A 24,057-nucleotide genomic window follows, 5' to 3' on the forward strand; every position below is an offset into this window, starting at 1 on the left:
TATACGAGAGGCCCTACTCTTGCAGCAACATGATCCCCCTTCTTTATGGTTCTGGGATGGCGAACATAACTTTCGATTGTGACCAAAACTAGGTGTCCTCTCTAAAAGTAAAAGTGTAAAACCATATGCCTATAAGTTCTTGTTTGCTTTATACTATATTCCATATACACAGCTATCATTCACCTGCTAGCAAATAGCAATATCCAGTACATAATTACCCTTACAACATGGCTCAGTATGATAAAATCGTGGCAATGACCAGAAGCTCCAAAGTAGATGCTGAATTGCTGACTACGTATAAGAAAGTAGATGCTGAGTAAGCAGCATACTAATTGGCTACTTGCACAGTAACAGTTTGTGCACTGGAGGTGTTAGGCGACCCAAAGCTTGTGCAACGCGTGCAGCTGTCCCAGAGAGGTAGATTTTAGAGACAGACGATACATCTCCTTCAGCTTTGCGGCATCTCCTCTGCTGCTGCTGTTGGCCTGACCGGCAGAAGCTGCTGGCCTGCCTGTGCAGATGCCGGGCAGTGATGCTGCCAGCATGCTCTTCAGCAGGCTCTGCAGCTGGGTCCAAAACTTAGGCTTTATGTCCAGGTTCACGTCGTTTGAGTATTCCTCGTTTGCTTCGACCACATGGCGCCCTTCCAGCAAGTGCATCAGCGCAGCTTCAAGCGTCTGTGAAGAAGATACAAAATTAGAATAATTCTGATACGAAAAGCACTTATGTTCCATATACACCACTAATACATTCTAGGTCCACACACACGGGATGGCAAGAGTAAAACATAAGTGAACGCAATCTCATAGCCTCAAGTTTAATGATCAAGCAGTCTCCACCTATGGGGGCAGCGAACTACTGTGATTTTTTAACTGCTACTTCTTTATATAAGGCATATAACTACTACTGTTTGGCGCCAAAGAGAGCAATTTCTCAGTAAAATAAAATTCTTCCCATACAACCATAATAGTATTACCAAATGTAAAGTACAACATGCTAAAAAATTGTAAGCAGACCACATGGCACTGCTCCATTCTGCAAAGCAATTATAACTGGTAATGAACTTTCTGGAATGCCAGAAAGAGTTAACTAAAATCTACCAGATTGAGCAGCTGGCATAGGAAGAGATTGCAAGACAGAAAGAACATACCGCACTAGAGTGAAACGAATTGGAGATGTTAGTAACAAGGGAAGATTGCGCCATAAGGATGTTAAGAAACATGGTAGGATGTGTCTTTGGACCATAGAATTCTAAAGCCTTTTGCCAGTTCTTCTCTGCCAGTGAACCGTACCACTTAGCTTTCTGACGATATTTATCCTCATTCTTCTGTTTGACTTCCTTGTCAACCAAATCCAGGAACTTCAAGCACAGGTCCCTTTGATAGCAACCAAGTTGAAAATGGCCAAAAGCAGCCTCCTGTTTGCGAAGTTCACCAAGGGATTCATATGTAGACAAAGCCTCCCGAAAAGCATCACTTGCTGAAATCTCGAGAACTGTTCTATTAGATGATTCATCAACAAGCCCACCTTCATAGCTGCCAGTTAAGAAGCTTTCCCTTGCCAAAAGCATTCCAAGCCTCAGGTGGGTGTGGGCATACTGGGTGTAAACTTCGTTGTGGAGTGCTTTATCAACCTCACTCTCAGCAATAGCATACCTCAGTTGCTTCTTAGCTGCCGTGTAGTAGTTTATTGCTTGAAAATATTCCGATTTGGCAGACTTCACAGATTGCATATATGAGCCTTCAGGAAGATCATACATCTGAAATTCTTCTATCCTTGATGCCAATTTCTCTGCTAAAGCTCTTCTACCATGAGCCAAGTTACAGTTGATTAATATAACATTTGTGTGATCAGAGACATCTTGAAATGCTCTAATGGCATCAGCAAAAGCAATCTCAGCACTACTCGAATTTCCACTCTCAAGTCTAATGCGGCCCAGTTCATTGAATGCCCAACCACTTTTCTTAAGGATGGTAGAAAATTCTGCTGAGCGGACAGGAAATGTAAACAGGGCTCCCTTAGCTGCACCATAGCAGTGAATAGCAGAAGACAAGTTGTATTCGGCATCTCCTGGTTTAGGACCTGCAAGGTACTTGAAAATACCACCACCCCTCACACTGGGAATATCTTCGCTAGATTTATCAGGAGTACTGTCAGCATTGCTTGACTGATTTTCCATAGCGTGATCATGATCAAATTCAACATTTGCTACTGAGCTTTTCTCAACACAAGCATCATTCCCACAGTTCTGCATTTTTTCAGAACTTTCAATAGCTTCCTCTGTATTAGGGCTCTCTTTAGTTTCTTTAAACTGTGAACGAATGTTCCTGCCAGATGCTTTTTTATTTTTCTTTCTTCCATACAATGTAGAGGCCTCAGGACTGCTACTGCTTGCACTACTGCCAGTATTTGCCCTATCACTTTGGCAGCTACAGTTTATCAGCGAGCATGTTCCACAATTCTGCTTATCTTTTCCTAATTTTCTCTTAAGCCGTTTGACTTCCATCGCAACTTCATTTGACATTCTAACTTCGCCATCGAGCTTCTGTTCTCGCAACTTCGGTGCTTGATGGCTACCCAATCGGTGATATTCTGCATAGACGTCACCTACGAGCATCCAGGCATTGGCCCAAAATAAATAATTAGGAGGCAACTGTTGAGCAGAGATTTCATAATTGACACATTTTGCTGTCTCAAAATATTCTGCCTCATCCAATGCAAGACTCGGGTTTAGATCACAATCTTTAGGACACAGTGAACTATTGGAAATGGATGAGATGAATTCATCACCATCGAGATGTTTAGGCATAGATCCATAAACCATACAAGCTAATTCCACAACTTTCAGAGTGCGATGAAGCTGCCCATCATTTTTGTATGCTTCTCCAAGTGCCAGATAAGATTCCCCAAGCAGAAGAGCAAGCTTCCACAATTTATGGTCCATTTTCAATTTTGGTAGCCACTCCCTAATGTCACAAACTTCAATGCAATCAACATCACCACATCTACATAAAGACAAATCAACAGGTCTCTCCCAAATGGTGTCTGCGCTGTCAACACAATCTTCTTGAGTGTTCTGGAGCTGCCGGTTCCATCTGAGGGATTTAATAGCTTGTGTTACGTGATGTATGGCTGCTAACTTAGAGGAGATTGCATCAGCAATGGTTTTTGACATCTCAGAGGTTCCAGCCTGACACATCAGCAAGCTATCCTCGGAAACATCTCCTTTTGCGGTTGAATACGCAGAACCAATATCAACATGACGAGGTGAGGATTCTGAATGCGAATACTCCAACATACTATCTACAGCCGCTGGCTCATCCTTCCTAGTCTCTGTCAATACACCATCTTGCTTTGATGGTAAATTCGGAAGGCTCAACTCTGGAGATTCATCATCTAAGTCAGTAAGAGTAACTTCCGATTCAAGCAGAAATGACTCAGTTGTCAGTTCCAACTCCTCATAACATTTAAGGATGAGCCTTGCAAACTGTTCATGTGCATATGCCCGGACAACCTAAAAGATGAAAGATAAATTTTGAGAAAATAATCACCTAGAAAACAACAGACTTGTAGAACAGTGATATGATAAATAAAGAAATGTACCAGGTGATCCTGCTTGCTGAGGAAGTCTAAACATTTTCTGAAGAACTTCGCACATTTTGCTCTATTACTAGGTACCTGCAAGCATATTTTGGTCTTTAACAATCGATAAAGCTGTACTTAAGTAAAGTAAGAGTGATAACTCTCTGGTACCTGGGATAAAGACATCCTGTGAGCAACACGATAGAGGAGTGTTCCCAGAGAGAAAAGTGACTCCCTTCTCCCCTTGTTCATTAATGAGGACACGGGACTAGATCTGTGATCACCAGCAGTATGTTTTTCCGGTAACATAGAAAGGTCATATAACTGCACAACATCTTCATCGGCACCTTTGTAGAGCTGACAAAGCAAACCTTCAGTATAAGTGCACAAGTACTAGCATGGTGGTTACTGGTCTATTACTAGAATAAACCAAGTTATACACTTATATTTAAGAATATTCAGGTACTGCAGGTATGAGATGAAAGGTTGAATATGAATATTTGATGACGCATAAGTTCAAATTACATACCCAATATGCACCAGGGTCTTGCTTACAGTTATTCTGAAGGAACCTCAGAACAGCCAGGCCATTTTGCTGGACAACCTGTGGATGAAATGCAGGTGTACCATCATCGGACACCCCCTTGAGTAAAAATATATCATCATTTTTTAGAAGCTCATAGCCTTGGACAACACCATTCTGATGATAACATATGGCCAACTCTGGCACACTTGCCATTACATTATCAAGCCAAGCTTCTAGCCAGTTCAGTGGAGTAACCTGTCCAAAGCAATTTGTCAAGAGAGAAGGTAACAAAAAGAAGCATGAAGCCACATTCAATAAAATAAAGCATACCTGTCTCGAAACATCCCATAGATGCAAGCTCACTGCCATATATTCCTCGTTGCTGAATATAAGCAAGTCACTACCTAAGAGAATATGGAAATTGTGGAACTGCCAAAAGCAAACTTTCCGAAATCCATTATTCCCCACTCTCCTACTTTTCTCAGATTCTTGAACATCACTTCTGGGGTTTTCACCAACACGGGTAGTTTTCCGAATGGGATCGGATCCTGGAACTTTTTGATTATTTTTCCTTGCACCGAAGTACAGACTTTCGCAGGTACCATGTGACGGTTTTCTATTTTTACTGATATTCTGATCCAAATACTGTGATGTGCTAAGATTAGATGAGGAGGGCGAATCAATGGAACCCTCCCCATGACCGAAAGGTCCATGCAACATCGATGCTGTTTGGTTGTCTTGCGATGGTTGATGACTTGGTGGGCAATCACAAGCCTCTGCCCTCACAGAGTGCATCGCGAAATTCTTTAATATTGAAGGATCAGATCCTTTAGGTTGGTTATTCTGTCTTCTAAATATCTTCTCACCTTCATCAACATCAGGCCTGCAGTACAATGTAGAGCATTGCATTGATAGACTGTAAACTGAGAGAATGATTATTTTGAAGCTATCTGACACTTACCCTGTGTTCAAAATGAGAGTGTCTCCAATACGGCTAACAGCGATAGATACTTGTGCCTTGGAGTAAGGTATTTTGAAGATCTGCTTCAGAATATCAGTTGGAGCAATTACATCTATTTCATCGCCATATTCGGATAGGCCTGACACAGCTAGTGCTTCACACTTCCTTGATAAGTTTTGGTTGAATAGTCCGCTTCCGAATCGTAATCCTGACGAATAAGAACAAACATATATCAACAAAAATGTATTGACATACAATCATTTAAAACTACTGTGTCATGTGAACATCTGTGTGATAAGAACAGCGCCTAAATGGCTTATAAGTCAGGCGTGTATCTGGCTTTGGTGAAGAAACCATCACGAATGCCTGACTCAGAATCTTATTAGCATCATCAGATGTTTAAACGCCCAAATAATGCAACTAATCATCATTTCTGTTCAATTGGGCAACAAATTCATTTAAGCATAAAAAATAATACAAGATTTTTATTGAATGTGCTGGCACAAAACTGAGAAATCGTGTCCAGATGCCATCTGCAATGCCACTGCCATCCACGAGGTCGCTCTAAGGCTCAGTCTGCAGTAGTTGATCTGCGATGTGATGTGTTGTCCTTATATCCATTTATAACGCAATCGCATAATTCTCCGTATAGTTCTAACTAATCAGCCAAATCTCTGGCAAATCGGTTGGCAGTACCTTTCTGTCTACCAACTGTACTCTATCTTCCACGAAGTGGATGAACAGATTGCTTTCATAAATTGTAAGATCTTTGGCAGCCTGCTGACCAGTGCCGTTTCCGGCAATTAGAGGAAATCCTAGTGGGCTGGAAGATAGATTTTGTGGGTAGCAATTGGAAGAGAGGAAATCTGCTTCTTGCCTCTGAAGACAATAACTCCCTAATAAGAACTCCCAACATTATACAAATTTTCAGTTTGACCGACTCCTAATACGAAACTATAACTATAGAACTACATCTCCTTGCCTAATCTGCTTCTGTGCATCATGTACTGCTCCTGCTGTTCACCATGGACTACTATCGCTTCTCCTGTTTTACACTACAGCAGACTGATACAAATACGCATTTGAATAGTTTTGCTGCTGCGTGACCACTGCAGAAACACGTTTGGGATAAGGCAGCGAGGTATCAGCTTGTATGCTCACTCACTATCATTCTATCTTTTTAACTTCGAAGAAGATGTAAATACAAGGATTAATCCTCGCATAAAGAAGCATAAACCGGTTTGTCCACTGGTGATAAATGTACCAGGAGATTAAAATAGCTTGCTGGTGAGCAAATTTGCTTGAATATAAATTTACCATGTCTTGTCATTTAGAGTTTTCACAGGCAACGTCAAACATTAAAAATCAGAAATCATTTACACGTATATAGGGAGTGATAGAGAAACCACACGGATATAACAGGCAACCTATTCGTAATGGTTTTGAGCGACATATGCTTACCATACGCCAAACAGATATAAATTTTACTCTTCACATGAATCATTTTAATGATAAAACTATAATAATTATGTAGTCTCGGAAAAGATCACCTTCAGTACTCTTCGCATCCGTCGGGAAAACCTTCTCTGGGAGGTTTGGAATCACGGGGAGTGTGTTCAGATCAGTCTCCAGCGGAAGCATTTGGTACCGTGGAGCTCCAGTCCCAGTCCTGCAATAGTTTTGACGACAAGAGCAGAGTTAAAGTAGTCGTTCAGCTTATTCAGGCTTTTGCAGACTGGACGAAATTTCATTCCGTAATGTTTGCGTGCCACTGTACACTTCCAGACATGATTGTGAGTTGTGACTACGTACTCATTAGTTGATGCTGCTGCACAAATAAACAAAAAAGAGGTGCCCACTACCATTTTGGGTTCCAACACAAATTTCTAAATTATGTTTTGCTTGTATGCTATAACCGTTAAATTCAGATATGCTGATTCACCATAAGCAATCTGTCTATCATAGCGATCAACTCACTTAAGAAGCGATTGTCACGTTATCCCATGGCTCTACTCTGCATCCGGTCCTGGGTCCTCCCTAAAGAATCGCAGCCACAAACAGTTTAAGTGCGTAGCCAAGTCAACCACAGCAGAGTGTGCTCACTCCTTCCCCATTCTACCTCGGATTCCCCACCACGACCCTCGACATACTAGCAGCACAACAACTAGACGCTCGAACCCTAAGCAACTGAACCTGCCGTGATTCGTAGCACGCAACCTCCCCCACCCGAGGGAGCCGATCGAGCTGCATAAGGAGTTCAGGACCCACCAAATCGCACGAAGAATTCGCCGCACGGCACAACGATCGAGCAGGGTGAGACGCGGGGAGGGGCTGGGGAGCTTACGGGGAAGCGGAGGAGGGGAGGAGGGCGGGGAGGCAGGCGGAGTCGTCGGTGGGGACGGGGAGGGAGCCCACGCGGAGGTAGCGCGCCGGCGGCGGAGCCGTGATCTCCAGCCGCCCCACGCACTGCAGCTCGTCCGACCCGTCCATCGCTGCCGCCGTCGGCTTCTGGCGCCCGGCCGGATCGCCGTCGTCGGACCTGTGTTTCGGATGCTTTGATGACGAACGCCCTCGGAGTCAGTGGAGAGTACTCGACGCTTCCACCGTTGTTTTTTTTGTTTTGTTTTTTGAGAAGTGTTCCGCCGTTGTTACTTCCGCTCGCTGTTCCTCCTGCTGCTCTGGGCCTGTCGTGGATAGAACTGGCAATGTTTACCGGGCCGAGGTAGACGGCTCTCATTTCCCCCCTCCTCCTCTCTCGAGCTGCTACAGTCCTTCACCCTCGGCCGGGCCGATCCAAGGCCCTCTTCGCTGGAATAGCCGGCCGGGTTGGTCAAGAAGAGGTGTTAGAGTAGATAGGAGTTGGTTTAAGTCTAGTTCTAGTCTAGTTTTAGGTCTTACCCATGTGGAGACTGACGTTATGTCCATGGGGGTTTGGTCGCAGTGGAGCTCGGGCTACTCCCTATGGCTTGTGGTGGTGTGGCTACTGACCGTGGAGCTCCGATGGAAGGAGCCGGAGGCGGATGGCGGCGGTGCTTCTACAACCCTCTTAATAAAGCTCTCTTGCTACTCTCTCTATCTAGGTGGCGTTGCCTTGGTTCTTTCTCTTCCAAGCCACCGTGATGGTGGAGAAGAAGAGAAGATCCAAGCTGATGTTGTCTTTGGCGGATCTACGGAGTGACGATCTGGAGCAGGAGATCTTCTTCAAGCGCAACACATGGTGACCAAGTTCGTCGCCGTGATCTTCGGCCAACAAGGTTCTTCAACCTCCAAATCGAAGGCCCTATAGTTCATCTGCTGGGAGCTCGACGCTGCTAGAAAGCCAAGTGACGTGTCCCCGGTCTTGCTGGTGGTTGCCAGCAGCTAGATCTTGTCATCGGAGGGGAGCTTTCGAGCTTGCTGCTCTCAGCGCCGGCGTTTGGTGGCACAGACGCCCAGGTCCTTGATTGCTTTTTCTTTTCTTCTTTCAGGGTGCTTGTTGTAGAGTGGGAGGTCTCATCTTTAAATATTAGGTTTCTTAGGACGAGCGATGAAAAGGGGCCAAAATGTATCTGCCACGTGCTCTTCAGTGAAAATTGCTCGCTGGTGTTGTTGACCCCGCTTTGTCCCCGCTTTGTGTTAAAAAAAAAATGTTTACCGCCCATGTTTCTTCGTTGTTGGTAGATTCTGGGACAAAATTGATGCTACAAGATAGAGCACAATTCACACTCCAATTATCGTTGACTAGAAAGAGAGAACCTGACGCATTCGTTCACTAAAATGACACGATCTCCAAAAAAATTGAGAACATAAGAGTGATTTGAAAATATGCTGCAATAGAACTACAGGTTAATGGACAAGCTGCTGGAATTAAACTCGGCTTATACAAGGTTTTCCAATTTCCACTAAGCAGCTCATTGCAACGGGGTCATGTGCATTGTGCGCCATCGATCGTAACTTTGTATCTGTAGCCTGACAAAATTGTTGGATTCAGAAGAACAGCCAAGTTCCGGAAGAGGAACTCTTGCTGCCCCAAATGAAACCTCATATTTTTATCCCGGTCATTAGGTCAAACCCCTCATAAAGGCGGTAAAAAGCATGACCGCGGCAACAAAAAGTTGCAGTGCACATCAATTGTTTGCTTTTGGGAAACACAATGTGACGCTGGGGTATCCCTTCTTCTCCTTCAAAACTTGCATTCCTTATACAAGACCTAACAAACACAACAAATTGCTTTTTACAATAAAAACCTCCCTTTCCTTTTCACCCCATATCATACATAAGTTAGCCATGACCCAGGACCACCCATCTTTCTCTCGCTGACTCCAACCAAATCGCTAACCTACTGCAAGCTCGTCTTACTCAAGCGCCTCCGTCGCAGGCACATGGCAGTCGGCTCAACAGATTTGATGTACACTTCAAGCAATATGGATTTTCAAGATCACAAACTGCGTCGAAATATACAGGACTTGGGCACCGATCGATTCTGATACCTCACTTCACTTTTAGATTGTCGATCATATCCAGAGCTTTGGTCCTATCGATTTCAAAGTCGATGACGGGAAGCAGGCTCCTGATTGATAGGAATTCTTTCCTGTTGCCACTGCTTGGTGAATGGCTGTTGCTTTTGATCAACTTGCTCTGTTTGCTATGTCTTGCCTTTGTGTCAAACTCTTGGCTTTTGCTTATACCAGGGACGAATTTCCTGAACTTGACATCCCTTAACATCTCTTGATCTTCTGGTGTCAGAACAGGCGACGATGAACTGCTGGCTTTGTTTGAATACAATGAGAGCGTGGAGCCCCTTTGTGTAGGAGATCGAACTGGAGACTTGATGGGAGATCGCTCGCCATTAGCGGTTCTGGATTGACTGATAAGATACTGAAGCCATATGACAAGATCAAGGATATATGTTTCGGTCTTGTCCCTGTCAGCATGATGTAGTGTCTCAATTCGGGTGAGGTCCATCTGCCCTGTCGGCTTGCAGTTCACTTCTGACCTGCATAAGACAAACAGAGCATACTTCTAAATTTTAGTTTTACATTCCCACTGTTCAAATTGAAAGAAGTTGGGTACGAACCCTGTATTTGCCCACTCTCCAACCCAACCAAAACCATGGTGAGCCCTGAAATGGACAAACAATCGCATATTCAGTAGCAAAATAAGAATGGAATGGCAGTAATTGGTTGAGTGCCATGAAAATAGCTTAGATTACTTTGTGGTGTTATTTGCAACCGGGACAAGCCACCGTAGAGTCTTCTCCATTTCCGCCTTGATTTGAGCTACAGTAAGCTGTACCAATATTACATTAGTTCTATACCATGGCATAGTGTTGACTTTTGCAGTCTACTTCATTTTCTATTCATGAAGTCAGTATCACTCTACTGAATGTGATGGGTGCCATCATCCATACCTCTTCCTTGACTCCAGATGGATGTAGCTTAGAACGGAGAGCAGATTTTATGGTCGGTGGCAAACTCTGGTATAATGAATCCCTTGTGTTTGGAGGAACAGAAGCTGACCGAGAAACCTGCCAATAGATTAGCCCTTGTTAGATTACCAGATAAAAGCAACAAATTGACGTCTTCACTAGCAGTTAGCACTACAACATCAAGCTGCGCAGACATGAAAAGGTAACACCAATACCCCACAAGTGTAACATTGTACTGTTCCTTTTATTCCCTTCGTAAAAAAGAGAATCATGTTCCCTTAACTAAATCATGGTGGTTTGAGGGATATGGAATGTGTCATATGAGACAATGAGACATACACCAATAGCATTCAAATGGATAAGAACTGTCTGCTGGTGTACAAAAATGACATATCGGTTTTTTTTCAGACCACAGAAATTTATAGGACATCCAATGGTATTTGAGGAACTTACAAGAGCATCGATCTGACTGATGATATTGGCATAATGCAGCGCAAGTCCGGCTGGACCCAATCTATTACGTCGCTTAGTAGGTTCCTGTGATTCTTCACTATCTGTAAATTGGTAGAAGCAGAAGTGGTAAGAGTAATGCCAACTACAGAATAAATTATAAAGTTCAAATTTATCCGCATATGCATGTCAAACTATGATTTTAAAGAGCATAGTTGGAGCTAATTAAGAAGTCCAACGGTAGACCATGTCTGCGACAACGTAACATTTGATGACCTTACACTGCCAATACGTTTTAAGTAGGGGTATTCAAGTACGGTGCTTGTAATATGTGCTCCATGCTATACTTATGTTCAATGATTATTTCAACTGTGTAATGAGCAATGACTCAAACTGCAATTTATTTCAAAAACATAGTAGGAATCTCGTGGGCATTTCCCAGTTTACGAGTCGTTGGAGTGGCTTCCACAAGAAAGAAGTATGGTCAGGTCAGAAAAAGTGTTTCGCACATAAGCAAATGTAGGATGACAAGAATACACCAGTGATGTTCCTTCAGAAGGGGGTGAAAAGGACTGCTAAATCCCATAGATGAGGTGACAAAATGAAAGTTTGACACAGAAGCACCTGAACTGAGCTAATTTGGTTATCCAAACGGCACTTCTGAACCAAAGATACGGATCTATTTAATGCTTATTGTGAGGTAATTAGAGTGGTGAGATGAAACTAAAGTTATGGTGCATTAAAAAAAGGTGTGTTTTCCATTAGTCACACTTTATCTCAGCAGTAAAACAGTACAGAAATAACAAACTATACAATAGCTCAATGTCTGCAGGAGGATACACATTTTATACTAGATAGTAATCACAAAGCATATTACCTGGCCACCCAAAGGTATTATGGATCTCCAGATGCAAGAAGTGTACAATGTCTACAAGTTTTTCCATAACCTAGGAAAAAAGTATTATTTCTGGAATTAGACAAACAATATTGTGCAAGCAAATTCAAGTATAAATCCTCCAGAGCATCGAGTGAGTGGATTAGACAACATCAACACGAGCATTTTTTTTCCTAGAACTTGCATTCCTGATAACATAGAATTATAATAAAACTACCTACCAACCTCTTCCAAACTCTTGGACCAGAGAGACTTCTTCTTCAAACTTTTAACATGCTTCTGTTGGCTTTTCACCTCCTGCTTTAGAATGTGCAGGCTATCACCTGCAAATAGAACAGAACCAAATTAAGAATCGTTATGAAATAAAGCAAACAAAATAACTGTAACAACTCTAATGTGAACTATTAAATGTTAACTTGAAGGAACTGGTGGTACCCAGAGGCAAGTGCATTCAAATTCTGGTGCTTGCAAGGCAATATCAAGATTTTTTGAAGGAAAAAAACAAACGATAAATTTTGCAGGTAATAATGATCAAGAGCCTAAGATTACATCACTAAAATTGTCCAAAGATTGAAATAGGTACCATACGTTGGTTCGATTGCATACGGGTTATTCCTATTCACATCTCAATAGCTCATGTTCTTTCTGGCTGGACTACAGAGTATTTAACAAGCAGCAGACCACATACAAATACAGGCTGTGGTGCTGATTAGCTCATCTTTAATACTGTAACAAGTGATGGCCAATTGGCATAGAACAGAGTTTTAGCTGCTTTGACTTTCTTAGGTATGGTCATGCAGCCATGCCAACATGCAAGTAACCCTTAGATATAATGGTCGAAATACACTAGGTGCTGGTCAACTACTGACAGCCTAATAGAGTGATAGTCACCTGACTGACAGATGGTGGCACTAGAGACCTTGACTCTGTAGATATAATGTATTAAGCTGTTGATGTCAATTTGGCAATTTCAAATTATGCATACGCAATTTAATCTATGATTGCATCAAGCGTGTCCCCCCAAAAAAGATTCTAGAAAAGTAAATATTCTGAGGATTATATCTAAACTTCTCAGAGGACCTGAAAAGAAATCGGAAGCAGCAACCACCATACACAACACCAAAATATTTTTTATCCAAGAAAGAGCTCTTACATATCAATGGATTTATGCAGATAATTTATATGTATTGTCATGCTAAAGAAACCAACCTCTTTGGACAACACCACTTGAACCGTCCTCTTCATGTTGTTTACGTTGATAATCCTGTTCAAATCTGTCCAGGGCATGCATTTCATGGTATAGTTCCTGGAAAATAAAACAAGATGAAGTCTACGATTTGAACAAAAGGTGCAAAATAGCACTTATTAATGCTAGGAAAATGACAACCAAGGTTCACCTACAAACCTTTCACTCCAAAGCTAATGGCAAGTGAATATTAAAAGTTTAATACTATATACTCCTTCCGTTGCTGAATAAATATCATTCTATAATTCAAATACTGTTCCTAAATACATTTCATTCTACCATTCTAAGACAACTTTCGCTATAGCGCATTCTGTTGTACATTCGTCTTGGCTGCGGCATAATTTCCTACTAAAACATCACGCAATCAGAAATAGAGCAAATGTTTCTTTATTAATGAAGATAAAACTGAACCATAAAAAGATCTGTCATCAACTTCTAGTACCCTTTAGGGCTTGTTTGGTACTAGAGTTTTAGTGGGGATTAGCGGGGATAATCTGCTCCAAACTTTAAATCCCCACTTATCCCCAATACATGTTTGGTGCTAGAGTATGAGCAAGTTTAATCCCCACTTATCCCCACTTTTTCCCAAATTTTAGTGTAATTTTTTCAATCCCCAATACTCTACCCCTACCTAGTGGATTGGGGATGGGGTTTTGTGGGGATTGGGTGACAACAGTGATTCACCCAATACTCTAGAGTATTATCCCCACTAATCCCCACTAAAACACTAGTACCAAACAAGGCCTTAGGCTACAGTGGCCACTCTATGTTTTCATGGAATATACAGCTTAACATTTGCGAAGAAAAGACTTGTTCTTAATTATGTTGTGGTCTGCTAAATTCTAATCATAAACCTAGTTGCTATAAGGCAAACAAACATTACTTACAGCTGTATATTGAACACAAGTCACCAATTTCTGCATCACTGATTCTGCCTCTTCTTTCAAGTGATGTTGAGGAGTGCGCTCTGATGACAACCTGAAAGAGTTTGGTGCAGAAAGGTGCTAAATAACGCTGCAAAATCATTATCAAAACCAAATGTAAAGACTAAAATGAACTGAACTTGTCAAAGTAGCGGTCCAAGTTGTGCCACTGAGGATCCTTGCAACGGTTTCCAAAGCGAACAACTTCTGTAGAGAACACTTTCAACTCGTCCCTGTTGGAAACAAACAAACTTCAGTAAGGACAATAGCACAAGATGTTCAGTACTTCAGTTGTTCATATACTATTGGTTGATTGGTTCAGCATATTCTACAAATAAAATGAATAGCCTATTTGGCCAAGTGTTGTAATAATTTGTAAAAGCGGCAAAGATTTAGAACTAACCTTTTGTCAGAAGCAGCGATCTTCAGTAATTCATCCATATCTTTGGCTACAAGATTTTGAACGCCTTCTGAGTGAAGCACCACTTCTTTTAAATGCTTTATGCTCTCTTTCGAAAGAGCTCGCATCAAATTGCAACCTTTCACTATGGTATTAGCAACCTCAAATGCCAAAATGGATATTTTGCTGCCCTTTGTTGCAGTGCCTGATCCAAAACCACTATTTGCATTCAAATTTGTCATGCTACTGCCAAGTGTGTCCAGTACATCCACTGCTTTCCCGAGCCCAACAGTACCCAAGTGTGAAACCTGTTTCCACAATCAATATGGCAAGAAAATATTAGAAAATGGTACGAGGTCAAACAATCTGTCACATAACATTGTAGATCAACAAAACATTAGTGACATGCTGCGGGGAGGCGAGAGATCTCTTTAGCAAGGATAAAAGATCCAAATATTGCACGATAATTCATTTTGTTGGATTAGATTTTCTTAAATTACAACAGATGTCCCCGGTACTAAAGGCACAATGATAGCCAACAACAAGCTTAGACACCCCTAATAATAAGAGGCCAATTTTCCATTTTCCTTGTGTAGGTCACATATGCGCACTTCACTGCACTCGGAAGCTAGAAACAACATAGCAAGCCACATCAAAATTCCTGGTCCATGGTCCGAGCACCAGTACAAAAATAATAGCACCCTGAGGGGGAAATCCAAAACAGAGTGCGGAGCAACAAAAGCGACACAGAGATACTTTACAAAATTATATGATTGCATGTCAATGAAACATCCGACTTGAAGGATGTGCACTGACAAGTGCAAAGCAATTTCGTCCATTAGCAAATGCTCGATAAAAGAACATGTTAAGAGAGCTATATTGCATCTGTGGTGTAATAAATTGAATAGTTCGAACTTGGCAATAAAAAGGGCTATGTGCATCAATTGATGCAGAGACCGGGACTATGCTCCCCATTCCAAAAAAAAAAAACTCTAGTAATTGATCATTCCAAGGTGGAACAGGTTCAGCAGCGAACAGCATGTCCCTAGTTATTGGCGGCCAATTAAAAACAAGCAACAAAGTGCCTTCTGTAAATATGCTAGTTGATGAAAATTTTATCCGGGCAGCCTCTGAACGTGGTGGCACAAAATAATTTAGCAATTCCTTGGCTAGTAGTAACTGCAGCAGCAAAGCACAAATGAAACCGATGCAAACACATCTACAGTTAGCGAGTCATTTTCCAACAAACCAAACGGCACAGAACGAAGTAAGCTGCATTGCACACGCACTGACAGCAAAGCAAGGCGAAGTAAGAGCGTGGGGGAGGGCAACTTGCCTTGGCGGCGCCAGCTCTGGCCATCCCCATCCCGGATTTCTGCGACTGCTGGCGCGCCAGCGAAGGCACGCCGTCCCACGGCGCCGCCCCAGCGCCACCGCTGGGTCCACCGGCCGCGGTTTCCAGGTCCAGGACGGGGGGCTGCTGCTGCTGCGGTGCTTGTTGTTGCTGTGGCGGATGTTGCTCGTGCGTCCGCTTGGCGGCAGCCTCTTCCAGCACGACCGCCGTCTTCCTGTCCTCCTTGGCGGCGCCACGGTCGTGGTCGTGGATGACCCGGTCCGGGCCGAGCGTGGTGTCGCTGGGCGACTTGTCCACCGCCGATCCCTTGGAGCAGATGCCCCCCATTCCTCCGGAACCAAGGGCAAACCCTAGTCTGTCAGAACAGCGGTGGGCTCGCTGCTTGCGCGCCCGAGTGCTGCGGCGTCAGACCGATCTCCGCGGCGCCGGCCTCGAGAAGCCGATCCACGCGGGGGCGAACCGCGCCGCCGCACGATCCCGGGGGCTGGCTCCGACCAGCGGGCCGCCTGCAGATGGCAGAGGAACAGCGGCGAGTCAGGAGAAGGGCCCGGCCGGCCTCGGGCGAAAAAATGATGTACTCTCCTCTAGAGAAGCACGGCGCTTACCGAATTCTCGGAGGAGGAGAAGGCGCCGGCGGCGGGCGGGCGGGCGGATCAGCGAGCCGGGTCCGGGCGCGGAGGCGGGATTTTCTCGGGGAGAATTGGCGGATTTGCGGGAGGCGGCCGGGTGAGGGTGGGTGGGCTTGGCTGCGCTTGGGGTAGTACAGTAGAACGCTAGAACGGGACGGGGAACGGGGGGAGTAGCCGAGCCCGAGCGAGCGAGCAGTCCACCAGCAGGAAGCAGGAAGGGGGAAGACTGGAGACTGGTGGTGGGGCCGGGGGCTGCTGGCCAGCTGGTACTGGCACACGCGCACGCAGCCGTTTGCAGCCGGGCGGGGCGAGCGAGGGCTCATCATGAAACGCGGTCGCAGCGCACCGCCCGTGTCGCCGTCCGTGTCGTGTGCACGCAGTTAAGGAGGTGGTGAACGCAACTGTGGTCGTCGTACCACCTCTAGCATTTACTCTGCTCCCTCCGATATCTTTTTTGAGGGTACACATATGCCGCCTCCGATATTTTTTTTACTCCCTACGATCCTACGGTTACAGATTTATCTATCGCGTTTAGATATATTTAAATTCAGATAATTTACGACATCTTATTAACTGCTGAGGGGGTACATATATATTTTCAGTAGTACTGCGTCTAGAAAACGAGCGTTCAGTGCCTAGCAAGCCAACGCTGCAAAGTTTTCTTTTCAGAACGGCCTACCCCTTTCCATCACCGCGCAACGGAAATACATAGTTCAAACACAAAACATACGTAGAGAATGGGACGCACCGGTAGGGAACCCGCCGACGGATGTTCAGGATCAAACATCCACTACGGGGTAAAAAAAATACCGATACTAAAGCTTAAGTTACACAAGTTCAACACCATCCTTAACAAACACAAGGTCCCCAGAGGCACTTCAATCCTTCAAAGAATAAGTAGCATCCCGTGTTGCTCGTGCCAAACGTGCTGCCTTGTGGACCAACTTCTGAGCCCCGCTCTTAGCCTTGCCACATCATCATCGCCATTCATTTGCACAAGGAAGGGGTCTGGAACGACCCAAAACTTCAATTAATATAAGAGGTGGGCATGCAATTACATTGAGGACCCTCACGAAAATAGAAAAAAAGGACCAAGTACTCACAAAGTGCGAAAAGAACCCTAAAAGAAAACTAAGAAGCGCGATCAGGTACATGTCCTTGTCCACCGCTCCCAAAGATATGTTGGAAATATAAGCAATTTACCGTAAAATTTAATACGCGAAAACAGTAGATAAAACATGAGTACTATAACATGGATCAAACTAGTCATATGAATTTTTAGGCAATAGGAAGATATCATACGCAATAGTGAATTTGAGGAGAGCATATCTACTCCAAATGCTAGAACAAGAAACTGAACCATGATCTGAAACATGAACCTAAACATAGGAGATATGAGTACATACTGGACAGAAGTAAAAGCAGTAGCGTGACCGTTGTTGGTGTTGTCCCCCATGTCGTCGAAGAGGTCGTCGACAGCCGAGAAGAAATCGTTGTTGGGGAAGGTGATAAAACCAGTAGTCAAGCGAGAGTGCTCCCAAAAAACCTTATCGCCCTTCTCCCGTACAGGACTCGAAGCAGCGCGGTTCCAGAGGCCTACTGTCCCGACCGGCGGTGCACGTCGCAGGTCGGGATGGGAAAGACTTGAGCGGCGGCGCAAAGCTCTGGAACCAAGAGGTAGGCACATAGGCAATAGTGGCTATATCTGTGTATCTCTGGAGAGGAGCGACCTCTCTTTTATAGGCACAGAGGGAGGAGCCGAACCACGCGAGGAGACGAAATGAAGGGTCAGGGAGGTGAACCGAACAGGCAAAAGCCGAACCTGAACAGCCTTCGTATTCAAAACCCACTGAAAAAATGTTTCAGATTCTTGCGTCTATTCATATACTCGTTCATGTGTGGCAAAAAGAAAGAGAGAGAGGCTCTCGGCTCAAGGCATTCCCGCAACCCGACGTGTCGTGATGATGCGAGCGAGCGGCGTCGTCGTCGGAGGAGAGCGCGTGTGGTCAACTCCTATTTCTCCTTATTATTTCTCTCTTAGAAGTGGTCTGAAGAGCTCTCCTTATAAGCTGCTCCAACTCTCTTTCAATTAGAAATGTGGGACTAAACTTTTGTCCCACTCCTTACCATGCATGAATGGGCCAAGTGGGCCTCTAGAATTTATTAGGAATTTCTGGAATATTAAATGGACTGGACCAAAATGGGCCAAAATTCCAACAATCCCCCACTAGATCCCAGAGGCACAAGAAATTTGCCTTTGATTCCAAAACATTGTTTTATATACCGATGCTACAGTAGAGACTGTTAAGTTGAACTTCCACCTAGACCTCTATGTTACACCAGTAAGCAACTTGGACAGTGGACTATGCCTTGAACTGCAAGTTTTCTGCGAATCTAGTTTCTCACAAAGCCTTGATCGATACTAGGATGTCGTGGGACTTCCCCGCGGGTGGAGCTTATGCGTCATACTCCTTGATCTTTCATTAGTTTATTAGAGAGCACCCAACTCTCATGGATTGCGACGTTTAACAGTCAGACTCGTATAGATGTGTTCTTCAAAAGATGTTTCGCAGGACAACATCTCTGCATAAAATAAACCACTTAGAACACATTAAGATAAAAATCAACCTGCCTTGCAGAATAGGAGAGTATTGCATCTTCATGGAGTGGTATAAAAGGTAGGGATACTTGATGACCCACAAGTATAGGGGATATCAACAGTCTTCGAGGGAAGTAAAACCTAATTTATTGATTCGACACAAGGGGAGCCAAAGAATATTTATAGACTCGAGAGTGCGGCGTCCCCCTAATCTTCTCACAAGATCCCCATTGTGGCATTCTAATAGCTGTACAAAAATCAGCAAAAGGCAAGTCGATGGTTTTATTATAAATTTTATATCGAACCATGGGGTTAGGTTGGGACCAATAGAATTCAAAATCCTGCACCACCGACATGGTTAGTTTTGCATATTGGTAAGGTTCACCAACAACAAAATTTTCCAACCCTGCATTGGAAATCAGATTTTGAACATCTTGCAAGATTCCTGCACTCCTCATAAAATCAGTGCATGGGTAGTACGAGGGGTATACTCCCTCTTCGCGGTGAACTCTCATAACCTGTTGCACCTCCAATTCTTGTTGGTTGAGTTGGTGCCTATTCCACTCCATTTTCTGAAATTTTTCAACAATCATTATAAAAGTTGATTTGGAGACATATAATTGAGGGAAACTACTATAGGAACTTGGTAGAGTACTAAACATGCATCAAAACTAATTTTTACAACTTAGAACAAGCATGCAAGCTCACTTAACATGTTACCTACAGCAGCAAAATATTCAAGATATACTAAACCAAACAAAATTCTATTTGGATAATCGGAGGAGTCACATACCGGAGAGCAAATGTGCCAAATTTCAGACAAAAATCTGGGCTGGGCAAAAAGATCGAGAAATCCTGAGCTCTTGAGCAAAAACGTGAGTGAGAGAAAGTTGGTACAAGTTTTTTCAGAAGAGAGAGTGAGATGGAAGGAAGAGATGAGTTAGTGGGGCAAGGAGGGGCCCACACCACAGGGTGGCGCGTCCTGATACGTCCCAAACGTATCTATAATTTCTTATGTTCCATGCTACTTTTATGATGATACTCACATGTTTTATACACACTTTATGTCATTATTATGCATTTTCCGGCACTAACCTATTGACGAGATGTCGAAGAGCCAGTTGCTGTTTTCTGTTGTTTTTGGTTTCAGAAATCCTAGTAAGGAAATATTCTCGGAATTGGACGAAATCAACGCCCAGGGTCCTATTTTTCCACGAAGCTTCCAGAAGTCCGAAGAGGAAACGAAGTGGGGCCACGAGGTGGCCACACAACAGGGCGGCGCGGCCCAAGCCCTGACCGCGCCGGCCTACTGTGTGGGCCCCTCATGACACCCCCTGACCTGCCCTTCCGCCTACATATAGTCTTCGTCGCGAAACCCCCAGTACCGAGAGCCACGATACGGAAAACCTTCCAGAGACGCAGCCGCCGCCAATCCCATCTCGGGGGATTCAGGAGATCGCCTCCGGCACCCTGCCGGAGAGGGGAATCATCTCCCGGAGGTCTCTTCATCGCCATGATCGTCTCCGGATCGATGTGTGAGTAGTCCACCCCTGGACTATGGGTCCATAGCAGTAGCTAGATGGTTGTCTTCTCCTCATTGTGCTATCATGTTAGATCTTGTGAGCTGCCTATCATGATCAAGATCATCTATTTGTACTGCTACATGTTGTGTTTGTTGGGATCCGATGAATATTGAATACTATGTCAAGTTGATTATCAATCTATCATATATGTTGTTTATGTTCTTGCATGCTCTCCGTTGCTAGTAGAGGCTCTGGCCAAGTTGATACTTGTGACTCCAAGAGGGAGTATTTATGCTCGATAGTGGGTTCATGCCTCCATTAAATGCAGGACAGTGTGAGAAAGTTCTAAGGTTGTGGATGTGCTGTTGCCACTAGGGATAAAACATCGATGCTTTGTCTAAGGATATTTGTGTTGATTACATTACGCACCATACTTAATGCAATTGTCTGTTGCTTGCAACTTAATACCGGAAGGGGTTCGGATGATAACCTGAAAGTGGACTTTTTAGGCATAGATGCATGCTCGATAGCGGTCTATGTACTTTGTCGTAATGCCCTGATTAAATCTCATAGTACTCATCATGATATATGTATGTGCATTGTTATGCCTTCTTTATTTGTCAATTGCCCAACTGTAATTTGTTCACCCAACATCTGTTTATCTTATGGGAGAGACACCACTAGTGAACTGTGGACCCCGGTCCTATTCTTTACATCTGAAATACAATCTACTGCAATTGTTCTTTACTGTTCTTCGCAAACAAACATCATCATCCACACTATACATCTAATCCTTTGTTTACAGCAAGCCGGTGAGATTGACAACCTCACTGTTACGTTGGGGCAAAGTACTGTGATTGTGTTGTGCAGGTTCCACGTTGGCGCCGGAATCCCTGGTGTTGCGCCGCACTACACTCCGCCACCAACAACCTTCAACGTGCTTCTTGGCTCCTACTGGTTCGATAAACCTTGGTTTCTTTCTGAGGGAAAACTTACTGCTGTGCACATCACACCTTCCTCTTGGGGTTCCCAACGGACGTGTGTCTCACGCGCATCAAGACTGTTTTCTGGCGCCGTTGCCGAGGAGATCAAGACACGCTGCAAGGGGAGTCTCCACTTCCAATCTCTTTACTTTGTTTTTGTCTTGCTTTACTTTACTTTATTTACTCTTTGTTTGCTCTTATATCAAAAACACAAAAAAATTAGTTGCTAGTTTTACTTTATTTACTGTCTTGTTCTCCATATTAAAAACACACAAAAATTAATTACTTGCATTTACTTTATTTAGTTTGCTTTATTTACTACTGTTAAAATGAATACTCCTGAGAACACTAAGTTGTGTGATTTCACTAGTTAGGCTTAATGGAAAACAACAAAAATATTAGAGATCTTTATAGTATTTATCTTGAGTTAGGACATGAGGTGTTTGAAGAGAAAATTAAAAAAAACCATGCAAATTTGTTTGCAAAATAGTTGTAGCAATGTTATTAGCATGAACTCTTTGAACACTATTATTGCTAATGCTATGGAAGAATTTAAGCTTGGGGAAGCTGGTTTTGATGAGCATGATATTTTTAGTCCCCCAAGCATGGAGGAGAGAATTTACTTTGATGACACTTTTCCTCCCATTTATGGTGATAGTGGTATTTTGGTGCCACCTACTATTGAGGATAAAGTTTATTATGATTATATTATGCCTCCTACATTTGATGATTATGGTGATGAGAATAATAATGATAGCTACTTTGTTGAATTTGCTCCCACTACAATTAATAAGAATGACTATGCTTATGTTGGGAGTAGTAATTATTTTATGCATGAGACTCGTGATAAGAATGCTTTATGTGATAGTTATATTGTTGAGTTTGTTCATGGTGCTACTGGAAATTATTATGAGAGAGGAAAATATGGTTGTAGAAATTTTCATGTTACTAAAACACCTCTCTATATGCTAATTTTTTTGAAGTTACACTTGTTTTGTCTTCCTATGCTATTCACTTTGTTCTTCATTGACTTATTTATTTACAAGATTCCTTTTCATAGGAAGTGAGTTAGGCTTAAATTTGTTTCATACTTGCTTTTTGATGCTCTCTTTGCTTCAACTCTCATCCTTATGCGAGTGCATCATTAAAATTACTGAGCCCATTTTAATGGCTATAAAGAAAAGCGTTTATGGGAGACAACCCATTATTTTACTTTTGCACTATTGTTTTATATTTGAGTCTTGGAAGTTGTTATTACTGTAGCAACCTCTCCTTATCTTTATTTTATTGCATTGTTGTGCCAAGTAAAGTCTTGGATAGTAAAGTCAATACTAGATTTGGATTACTGCGCAGAAACAGATTTCTTGCTGTCACGAATTTGGGTATGGTTCTCTGTAGGTAACTCAGAAAAATCTGCCGATTTACGTGCGTGATCCTCAGATATGTACGCAACTTTCATTCAATTTGGGCATTTTCATCTGAGCAAGTCTGGTGCCTCTAAAAAAATCATCTTTACAGACTGTTCTGTTTTGACAGATTCTGCCTTTTATTTCGCATTGCCTGTTTTGCTATGTTTGATGGATTTCTTTGTTCCATTAACTTTCAGTAGCTTTGTGCAATGTCCAGAAGTGTTAAGAATGATTATGTCACCTCTGAATATACGAATTATGCACTGACCCTCTAATGAGTTTGTTTTAAGTTTGGTGTGGAGGAAGTTTTCAAGGGTCAAGAGAGGAGGATGATACAATATGATCAAGAAGAGTGAAGAGTTTAAGCTTGGGGATGCCCCCGTGGTTCATCCCTGCATATTTTAAGAAGACCCAAGCGTCTAAGCTTGGGGATGCCCAAGGCATCCCTTCTTCATCGACAACTTATCAGGTCACCTCTAGTGAAACTATATTTTTATTCTGTCACATCTTATGTGCTTTACTTGGAGCGTCTGTTTGTTTTTATTTTTGTTTTGTTTGAATAAGATCGGATCCTAGCATTCTTTGTTTGGGAGAGAGACACGCTCCGCTGTTTCGTATGAACACATGTGTTCTTAGCTTTATCTTTAATGTTCATTGCGAAGGTTGAACTACTTCGTTCATTGCTATATGGTTGGAAACGGAAAATGCCGCATGTGGTAAATGGTATAATGTCTTGAATAATGTGATGCTTGGCAATTGTTGTGCTCATATAGATCATGTTTAAGCTCTTGCATCATGTACCTTGTACCTATTAATGAATAACTACATAGAGCTTGTTAAAATTTGGTTTGCATGATTGATCTCTAGAGTCTAGATATTTTCTGGTTAAGGTGTTTGAACAACAAGGAGACAATGTAAAGTCTTATAATAGCTACAATATGTTCATATGTGAGCTTTGCTGCACCTTTTACACTTGAGTTTGCTTCAAACAACCTTGCTAGCCTAGCCTTGTATTGAGAGGAATTCTTCTCGTGCATCCAAATTCTTGAGCCAAATACTATGCCATTTGTGTCCACCATACCTACCTACCACATGGTATTTCCCCGCCATTCCAAAGTACATTACTTGAGTGCTACCTTTAAATTTCTATTCTTTGCCTTTACAATACAT

The 24,057-nt window shown here is 43.0% G+C and overlaps 2 protein-coding genes across 2 annotated transcripts; both read right to left on the minus strand.

Annotated features, from left to right (window-relative positions):
* Positions 1-102: 102 nt before the first annotated feature.
* Positions 103-7,665, minus strand: LOC127344203 (uncharacterized). The gene is made up of 9 exons (XM_051370425.2): positions 7,414-7,665; positions 6,620-6,738; positions 5,070-5,277; positions 4,439-4,991; positions 4,112-4,363; positions 3,754-3,939; positions 3,604-3,678; positions 1,151-3,514; positions 103-677 (listed from the first exon to the last, which is right to left on the minus strand). The coding sequence occupies exons 1-9, from the start codon at positions 7,557-7,559 to the stop codon at positions 372-374; spliced, it is 4,209 nt and encodes a 1,402-aa protein (XP_051226385.1). The 5' UTR covers positions 7,560-7,665; the 3' UTR covers positions 103-371.
* Positions 7,666-9,109: 1,444 nt separating this feature from the next.
* LOC127344202 (protein PSK SIMULATOR 1) lies at positions 9,110-16,525 on the minus strand. The gene is made up of 13 exons (XM_051370424.2): positions 16,350-16,525; positions 15,727-16,250; positions 14,394-14,698; positions 14,131-14,223; positions 13,955-14,045; positions 13,031-13,127; positions 12,047-12,144; positions 11,804-11,873; positions 10,930-11,030; positions 10,459-10,575; positions 10,261-10,337; positions 10,126-10,170; positions 9,110-10,044 (listed from the first exon to the last, which is right to left on the minus strand). Exons 2-13 carry the CDS (start codon positions 16,069-16,071, stop codon positions 9,540-9,542), a joined length of 1,944 nt encoding a protein of 647 aa, XP_051226384.1. The 5' UTR covers positions 16,072-16,250; positions 16,350-16,525; the 3' UTR covers positions 9,110-9,539.
* Positions 16,526-24,057: the final 7,532 nt, after the last annotated feature.

The sequence above is a fragment of the Lolium perenne genome, chromosome 3 (assembly GCF_019359855.2).
Source record: "Lolium perenne isolate Kyuss_39 chromosome 3, Kyuss_2.0, whole genome shotgun sequence".
NCBI lineage: Eukaryota > Viridiplantae > Streptophyta > Magnoliopsida > Poales > Poaceae > Lolium > Lolium perenne.

Bases quoted from the DNA above. Each gene is read 5' to 3' on its own strand.
- LOC127344203 (XM_051370425.2), bottom strand. From the start codon at position 7,559: ATGGACGGGTCGGACGAGCTGCAGTGCGTGGGGCGGCTGGAGATCACG. The intron at 3,940-4,111 runs GTATGTAATTTG...TTGCTTTGTCAG, and splicing joins AAGACCCTGGTGCATATTGG to CTCTACAAAGGTGCCGATGA. The intron at 3,515-3,603 runs GTACATTTCTTT...TTCATCTTTTAG, and splicing joins TCAGCAAGCAGGATCACCTG to GTTGTCCGGGCATATGCACA.
- LOC127344202 (XM_051370424.2), bottom strand. From the start codon at position 16,071: ATGGGGGGCATCTGCTCCAAGGGATCGGCGGTGGACAAGTCGCCCAGC. The intron at 11,874-12,046 runs GTTGGTAGGTAG...CTTTTTTCCTAG, and splicing joins GGTCCAAGAGTTTGGAAGAG to GTTATGGAAAAACTTGTAGA. The intron at 10,338-10,458 runs GTATGGATGATG...ATATTGGTACAG, and splicing joins CATCTGGAGTCAAGGAAGAG to CTTACTGTAGCTCAAATCAA.